Raw genomic sequence first — 9,181 nt, 5'->3', positions numbered from 1 at the left:
CGTATGGAGATCATCTTGATAAAATGTGAAAATACAAGTTCAAAGAGGTTTTGCTTTTGATAAGAAGGTTTTGGCTCAAAGAAATGGGCTTTGATCTTTCTCAAATGTTCAAAAGCTTATTTAGATAGGTTTTTATGAAGTATATATAGCCCATTTGAAAATAGGACCGTGTGGGGGTAAAATTGTAATAAACAGTGCCAAAGCCCCAACGGCTAGTTTGTCCGACTGTCGCGGTCGCCCGCCCCTATCTGGAGCTCTGTTTTATTTTTAAATTTCTTACCGTTGCGGTCGACCAGCCCCATGACGATCGCTCGGCGAGAGTTACCTGTCCGCTCAAAAATTCGGCTCAAAAACCTATCGCGGTCAATCGACCCACGGTGGTCGCCCGCCCAAACCATGCTGGAATAGTTCTGTTTTAACAGAACTTATTTCTCGGTCGCCCGATATAACCCGATCGACCGGCCCGCTATTTTTCCGAAGTGCTGGAATTCTAGCAAGCTTGCCGTGCCCGGGACACCCCCGGTCGACCGGCCCTGTGTAAAACTCTATTTTAACTTTAAAAATCAAGGGCTTTTGGGCCATGGTCTTTGAGCTTAAGTCCTAGGTTTTCAAACACATTTTTGGGTGTTTTGATGATTTCCAAAGATGTAAAAATTTAGGTATGAAAATCATTTGAAAACCTATTGAAAGTGCATTTTACAAAATATTAAGAGGACTCTAAATACAGTCTAAAAGTGTATACCATGAGTCGTCTTGGATTGTATCAGCTCCTTTGCACTTCCTTGGACTTCTTCGGCTTGAGTGAACATCTTCAACCTGATATGGCTCATGTAACTTCTCTTCCAATCTTCAATGCATGTTGAATGGTACATGAGGTGTCATCATGGCATGTTCAACTCCAAGCTCCTTATTGACACTTGCTAGGAACTTGTGGAATCTTCATCTTCGAGCTTCTTGACTTGAATATCTTCCAATGATGATGTCTCCAATGTAGGTGCAAGCTCTTGGTTCCTTTGATCCTTGATCCACAAGCCATGTGTTGAGAATAGTTGTGTAATGACGATTATGACTTGAAGTTTCTGTATATAACACAACACTTCAAAGCAACATATTAGTCCATAAATGCTAATCAATTTGAGTTTGCTAGCATCAAAACAAGAAGGAAAGATGAATGATTAACTCATGGAAACCCTTGGGCTTACACCTAGTCTGTTGCATCTCTTGGGATCACATCCCTTGAGCATTTGCAGTGATGATACAATATATTGATACCATTAAATGTGAAATCAAAGCAAGGAAGTTGAGGTCTAGGGTTTTGTGCTAGTATGAATGTGAGTGACTTGCACAAGATGTACTGAACTAGGGATGGTTTCCCTGTTAATCTTTCCTTGGAATCTCTTATATTTTTATAATGCCAAATTGGGTCAGTCTGTGAAGATTGGAAATGTGCAATTTGTTCTGAATTTTTTTTAGTGGCAAATGATCTGAAAATTCAATGACAAAGTTCTAGTGAATGTGTAAGGAGTAACAAGAATATATTGTATACGGATATTTGCAGAACAGATTAAACTTGTGCACTTGGGCTTCTCATATGATTGCTTTGCTGAGTGTGTAAGAATGAAATATGGATAAAAGCACTTGCAAGTCAGTAGGAATGAACAGAATAGAGCAGTAAGAGTTCTAAGTTATTTTAAATGTGCAATTTGTTACTTAGCTTAAAATTCATACTGAAATGCAGTGAGAGTTCTAATTTTTCTTGTTAGCCGTAAGAACTTGTACACTATATGGTTAGTGGTCGCACCTATTAGGGCACATTTTGAGGATATGTAGCAATCAGGAACTCTGAAACTTTCTGGTTTATACTGCTAGGGATGCTAAAAAAACACTATACATCAGGAATTAAGTCTGCAACTTCTCTAACCTCATGTTTTGATAATGAAGGCATACTTCTTTGGGTTTTAGTTAAGATTGTAGAGTTTAGACCTGAAAATCTAGGAGCACAAGCGGAAATAATACAAGTTAATTTTTAACAGCTTCATGGATCGATTGGAGAACAGAAGAATGGAGGACCACTGGCTTCTAAGATTTATAACGATATCAAACAAAAATGTAATGACCAAATTGCTTAAAAATTCCATAATTTGGTGATTAGTTTTTGTGAGAAGATTGGGTTTAAAAGAGGGAAGAAAAATATTTGACGAGCCTTTCTTGGCAATTATTTTGTGTTCGGGAGAACCTTGGAAACATTTTTTTTTTTTGGGTAAGCTGGGGTTTAACGTGGACCCCGACCGATTTATTAGAATAGAAGAAGATGATACAATAAGATCACAAACCAACCCTAACTCGGAACAAGCGAGAGGGGGAACCAAGGTTCTTCATGTATGAGCATCAAGCACTAAGCCTAAGAGAACAAAATGATCAGATCAATACTTCTGAATTACATAGTCATCTAATTTTGAAGGGGTGTGATGGGCTCTTTGAAAGCATTTTGGCCAGATTTTCTTGGGGACTTCCTGCCATTCTCTAAGATCTAGGGTCTCCTCTTCGCCGTTATCCTCATGTTCGACTTGAATCAGGTGAACTTGATTGCGTTCTTCCACCCAGGATACCTTCTTTTTTGGTCTGGGGCCTTTTATGCTTGTTTGATCGTCCTCCTTTTCTAGAAAATAAGCAAATGAGGGAGTCTCTTCAGGGTCGAAGTAGTCTTCTGATCCAGTATCTTTGTCGCTCTCTTCGTCTTTCGTCTTTCCATCTGAATCTTGGTTTACATTGTCTTGTATGGCTTCGTAGTCCGAGTGCTTCAGATTTTCTTCATTTTCCATACCTTCCTCCGATTCTAGGTATTCTGGAACACTGAAAATATTGTTGATTGGCAGTCCTGTCTGATTTTGATTATCTTCGACCTGGTGCACTGTTTAGTCCTCTTCTAGGTGGGAATTCTCTTCTATGCCAAATTCTGTATTGCTTGAGCTCTTAATCCGTTCTTCTGCCCTAGTGGAGTTTTTCTTTACCCATTGCTTCTTTGTTTTCTGAGTATGGGGAAGTCTGATATTAGCATTTTGAGCGCACCTTTCTGTATTATGACTGAAGTCCTTACAGAGGCTGCAAGCTCTGGTTTTCCGGTCATATTCAACAGCCTGGGTTTCATCTCCAGAAGGGGTTTCAATATGAATGGTTTCAGGTAGAGGATCATCAGGCGAGATTTCCACACAAACTCGGGCATAGTTGAGTCGAGAGGCCTCAGCCATTTAAGAGTCTATGTATAAGGGATTACCAATGAGGCTAGCAAGCTTTCCCAAGCCTGTAGTAGTCCAGTATTTTAGGTGTAGAGCCAGGAATCTTATCCAAAGGGGAATGGATGTGAGCTTTAGTTTTTTCCAGAGCACAATTTGGCTCTCATCTCTGCAAGATAAGAGCTCTCCCTCCATATGCCGTGGCAGATTCAAGGACCTTTTAATAGTCCTCTTCAAGGTTGAATTTGAAAAGGAAGAAGCAGTTAGGAAGGGCCATCATTTCGAAATCTCCTTTTAGCTGCCATGTCTTCACGAGATGATTTCTCAGGGCCAAATAATATGGTCTTTTGCCTAAGAAATATCCGATGAGGCAGTTATCCCACTTGGATCTGGCTTCTTCAAATTCAGTGAAACCTGCTTTCTTTAGGCCTTCATTCGTGAAGATAGGGGAGTGGAAGGCAATGCTAGTATCCATAACTTTGGTTGTATTTCACTGAAGCCATTCCCATAACATGATTTAGAGAGGAATGCTATGGCTAATGCATATTTAAAGGGATATATCATCATAAATTGAGGATCTTAATATAAACTAAACAATCTTTTCTTTTTTGAACTTTTCCAAAAACATTCCTGCAATCCAAACAGTGCCTTAATTCAATTTTCAGGAAAACCAAATTGATGTTACCCAAGTAGTATAATGACTGGATTTGGGCATATCAAATTAATAATTGGATCCATATGATAAGATCTGAAATGATTTTGGATAGTGGCCCTAGACATAGCCACAAAATTCGATGGAACATCCTAGATCCGAATGATCTGAATTGGATCATGACTACGAAATAGTTGAATCCGATCCAAATTGGATCTGTTGGCGCCCCTAGGGTCCAACGGTTTGGATTATCTCATCCGTTCAACTATGTAACCATCGCCCATATAACTATACAAGGTGGGACTGATTGGGGGCGAAATTTATCAGCGCCCAAAAATTAGGCCACGAGAAGGAATTTATTGGATCCACAAACCATGCACCCCATATAATTCCTCATCCACAAGTAACCCTTTTTCGGTTCCTTTTTCTGTGCATCACCACATCATTCTCACTACAATGGGTCTACCCAAAGATGAAGGATCAAAGGTTGACCAAAAATAATTCCTCTTCCCTCTCCTCCCTCCCATGCATCTCATGCTTTTTTTCTTTGCTTCTTCTTTCTGCAAGCTTTGTTTTTACCTGGGCTAGCTCTAAAAAATAATGACTACCATGGCTCCGCCCGCCCTCCGTGCCGGAGTACCAGACGACTTTCCGGTAGTGTGCGCTGCGGCCACACAGATCTCTTCTAGTGGCATCTGGCTCCATGACAACCCTCTCAACTTTGCATTTCCACTCCTCATGATGCAGATCACAATTGTCTTCATAAGCACCAGGACAGTTCGCTTCCTCCTTCAGCCTCTCAGACAGCCTAGAATTGTGGCTGATATATTGGTAATTATTCAACATGAAATTTAAATAATCTAAAGACATAATCTAATTTCATAAGGGCCCACCATGTAGAAAATTTTCATGGAATGATCCTATCCATTAGATTAGAGGACTTGAATGTGAACGAATATCATTTATTACATTTTCTGTATTAACTGCCAATTCACAAGCTGCAGGATTTAATGGTTAAGGTCATTCCGGAAAGGGCGAATTTCAGGCTATTGGATATCCAATATGGAGTCCGATGGGGGACAAGCAGTGTAGAATATTTTCATTTGGTTGCCACAGCCTGAAAAAATGAACTTGTTTATGATTGTTATTATGTTGGTTCATGTGTGTAATAGGGTGGTCTAATCCTGGGGCCTTCACTTCTTGGGATGAACAAATCATTCAAAGACAATTTTTTCCCTCCAAAAGGTGCCATGGTACTTAACACAGTTGCAATGATGAGCTCCAGTTTCTTTGTGTTCTTAATTGGAGTGAGGACGGACCTAAGCATGATGAAGAAATCAGGAAAACAAGCATTTGGAATCGCTATTTCGGGCATCGTCCCTCCTCTAGTTCTACTCCCTTTGCTCACCATGGTCATGTGGAAATTTATCCCCGCGGACCTCCAGAGAACCGCCATAATACCCTCTCTCTGTGGCATGTTGGCGGTCTCATGCTTCCCTGTTATCTCTTGCCTCCTCGCTGACCTCAGGATCCTTGGTTCAGAGCTCGGCCGTCTCTGCATATCTATAGCAATAATCAGTGACATATGTGGTATGACCATGGCGACAGTTAGCGTCACTCTTCGAATAAAAGCTCGCTCACCAATGATAATGGTATATGCTGTTGCCTCCATTATCGCCTTAGCCCTTCTTTGTGTGGTCATTTTCCGACCGATAGCATTGTGGGTCATCTCCAAGAGCAGAGAAGGACAATATGTGAAAGATATCTATATCTTTTTCTTCTTTGTAGGAGTTCTGATAACTGCGTTCATCAGTGAATCCATCGGCCAACAGCCCGTATTCGGGCCATTTGTTTTGGGATTGGTTATACCAGATGGACCACCCTTGGGGGATGCCATATTGGAAAGACTTGATGCCATTATTTCAGGGGTGTTCTTCCCACTCTACTTTGCTCTCGTCGGCTTCGAATTGAATCTTTTTGCCATACATGATCGGAAAATAGTGGCCGTCATAGCGCTCATGTTCCTAATGGGTAGCATTGCCAAGATCACAGGGATTTTTCTGTCTGCCCTCTACTGCAAGGTTCCATTTCGTGAGGCTCTCGCCCTAGGCTTCATGATGAACTCCAAAGGCTTAATTGAACTCATCATTCTCTACATTTGGAAGCAATATAAGGTACACTGCATTTCTGTAGTTTCATATGCTTATTTATTTCGCTACTATTCGCCCTTAGATACATAGATATTGAAGATTTGTGAACATCTGTTAAAACACAACAGTGTTTGAAAAAACAAGATGAATATATATCAATAAACAATGAACCAATCAATTTGGCTCACAATACCCAAGTCCTAGACATGTCTTTTAAATTACCTATTCTAATATGTTTAATGTATTGAGTCGGCAAACTAAGATCCCATTCTTTCCATATATATGCACCAGTGTTTAAAAACGCAGATATGACGCGGAACGCGGCCAAGAGAAATCCTTGTCGACTCGGCGCTGACACGGCCAAGAATGCGGTTGATGCGTTCATAACTCGGGAGAATCAAAGGAGTTTATTGACTCTGTAAGGCAAAATGTGAAACGTGGATGTGGTGCAACGCGGAACATAAGGCAAAAAGGAGTCGACTCGGGCGAGTTCCTTGTCGAGTCAAAGAGTTTTTAAACACTGATATGCACCCTATCAAAATATGAATAGGATTGCTGAATATTTCTCCTAGCTTTATACCCTCTAAGATTCACCTTATCAATACTTATTTAGATGTAGCTGCATCACAGGTTATGAATCCAACCTATTATAAACTTAGCCATACAACTCTCCTTTTTCTCAATCTGGATGCTAGGTTTTCAAGAAACTAAGCTTGTTGTCTCGAGAATAGGGATGATGGTTTTCATACTTAAATTTTATCATCTTTCTTTTCATTTATAAACCGATAGGGGCCCATGCTAAACCCCAGCTTACCCACCAAAAAAGAAAGAAACTAAGATTACGAGCGGGACGAGTTTTGAATTCATTTAATCTGCAAATCTAAAAATGGGTCTTGTGTGCAGGTCCTAGACGACCAAACATTCGCCATAACGGTTGTCGGTGTGGGGCTGGTGTCTGCAACCACCACTCCCATCATTGCACTCCTCTACAGACCCTCCCTCCGATACATGGCTTACAAGAGACGAACCATTGAACACAGCAAGCGCGATGCTGAGTTCCGCATACTTGCATGTGCCCACCAAGAAGGACATGTCCCTGCCATGATCAGCCTCCTTGAAGCCTCCCATCCTACCAAGCAAAGCCCCATCTCTGTCTTCCTTCTCCACCTTGTCCAGCTCGGTGGCCGAGTTTTCCCCATGCTTTTTGCCCACGGCGAAGAAAATGAGTCCTCTTCTTCTGATCAAAAACCCTCCGAACACATAGTCAACGCCTTCAAAAACTACGAAGAACACAACCGAGGTGTAGTATCAGTTCACCCATTCACCTCCATTGCACCCACTGAGAGCATGCACGATGATATCTGCACACTTGCATTCAATAAGCATGTCTCCCTCATCCTCCTCCCATTCCACAAGCAAAAACAGGTTGATTCCACCATGGGTTCCGCAAACCGAGTTATCCAACTCGTGAATCGCCATGTCCTCCATTCAGCCCCCTGTTCTGTTGGGGTCTTGATCAATCGAGGTTTATCAAGAGGATCCACATCCAGTACTTTGACAAACCAAATTTCACACAATGTAGCGGTGCTCTTCTTGGGTGGGTGCGACGATCGTGAGGGTCTGGCATATGGAATGCGTATGGGGGAGAATCCAAACACTGGGCTCACCTTGGTGCGTTTCGTTATACAGGAAGAAATGGAGGAGTTTAATGATAGAGAGAAGAAGCTCAACGATGAGATGGTGAGCAGTTTTAGGCTTAAGGCCGCAGGCAGCGAACGGATTTTGTATCAAGAAGAGGTTGTCGATAATGGCGAAGCTACCATTAACATAATTCGTTCCATACGCGATGCTTATGATCTTTTTATTGTGGGGAAGGGACAACAGACTGAAAGTCCACTCACATGGGGTTTAACCGAATGGAATGAGCACCCAGAGCTGGGGATTATTGGAGACATTTTGTCGTCGTCGGATTTTGGGGGGACTGTGTCAGTGTTGGTGGTGCAACAGCATGCCAAGTTGCGCATGTCGCAGGTTAATCCACAACCGGTGCTTGACATGCCACTACAGGATGTCGAAAATGGTTTGGTTCTTGAAAAAAACGTATAATTTTTTTTTTCAGAGGGGTGTTGTATAGTGCCATTTTGACCCTTTTTAAATTTTCTTACCTTCCAATTTTTGGTGGGTTAGAATAGATTCTTGTGTATTGAATTGTAGAGTGCATTTCCAAATTGAATTCGCAGGCCATTTATCAATGTAAGTTCTTTGATATGGCTCATGATATCAGGTTCTTTGCTGGGTTTGTTAAGAGGAATAATTCTGTTGATTTAAATTGTTGTTAGTTCGTTTGCCCCATTATCAAAACATGGTCTCACTCCTGTCAATAGCCTATTTTTATGAATATTATCTACAGTCAAAAAAAGATTGTTAGTTCAGTGAATATTTTATAGTAAATTGAATTTTTGAAAAGTTTATGATCTATCTCCAATCCATAGGGCTTTCTATTATGTCCTTCTACTGATTACGGTTAGAATCTTCATATGGAAATAATTTTTCGACGTATAGCCTATCTGAGTTGGGTCTTAACAAATGAATGGATTGGATTAGCTAACAAATAGGGTTATGCAGCACCTTTTTTAAAAATATTTGCAGCTATACACGGACATGATACCAAAACTAGTGTGTGTGTCTGTGTGTGTCCAATAGCACAGGAATTCAATAACTTTAAGTATTTAATTTTGCTATAGACATTGGCACTACTATGTTTTGATAATGAGGCGAAGTCACTTTTAGTTTATTATTTACTCAACTGTAAGGCTATTACAAATTTACAATTCCCCGAAAAGTCTCAGTAACAGGGTGAAACATGGTAGTGGGAATATCAGTAGTCTTTAATTTTTGTTGAATTAATCGACTTGTATCATCCCAGGCAGAATCTGCTTATACCCATCAGAACGCAACTCGAAGGAAGATGTCTCCTTTTTGTAAAGTCAGCCGTCATCGCTGACTCAAGGTAAAAGATTATGGTAAAAGCTCTCAGAGCATTTTTCTCATGTAATTAACAATGAAAGATTCCTAGATGAACCTCACAACGGGTACATGTAATGTAAGATTTATGTTCTAACGACATCACTAGGGTTGTAGGAGAA

At 40.8% G+C, this 9,181-nt stretch overlaps 1 protein-coding gene across 1 annotated transcript; it reads left to right on the top strand.

Annotated features, from left to right (window-relative positions):
• Positions 1 to 4,383: 4,383 nt before the first annotated feature.
• Positions 4,384 to 8,313, top strand: LOC143885459 (cation/H(+) antiporter 15-like). Its single transcript, XM_077389659.1, has 3 exons — positions 4,384 to 4,716; positions 5,058 to 6,059; positions 6,939 to 8,313. The coding sequence occupies exons 1-3, from the start codon at positions 4,486 to 4,488 to the stop codon at positions 8,139 to 8,141; spliced, it is 2,436 nt and encodes an 811-aa protein (XP_077245774.1). The 5' UTR covers positions 4,384 to 4,485; the 3' UTR covers positions 8,142 to 8,313.
• The last annotated feature ends 868 nt before the right edge of the window (positions 8,314 to 9,181 follow it).

The sequence above is a fragment of the Tasmannia lanceolata genome, unplaced genomic scaffold, assembly GCF_043159265.1.
Source record: "Tasmannia lanceolata isolate RefF3 unplaced genomic scaffold, GAP_Taslan_0.1 ptg000002l, whole genome shotgun sequence".
Classification (NCBI taxonomy): domain Eukaryota; kingdom Viridiplantae; phylum Streptophyta; class Magnoliopsida; order Canellales; family Winteraceae; genus Tasmannia; species Tasmannia lanceolata.
The sequence above is the reverse complement of the archived record's forward strand: the minus strand, read 5'-3'. Positions and strand labels throughout refer to the sequence as shown.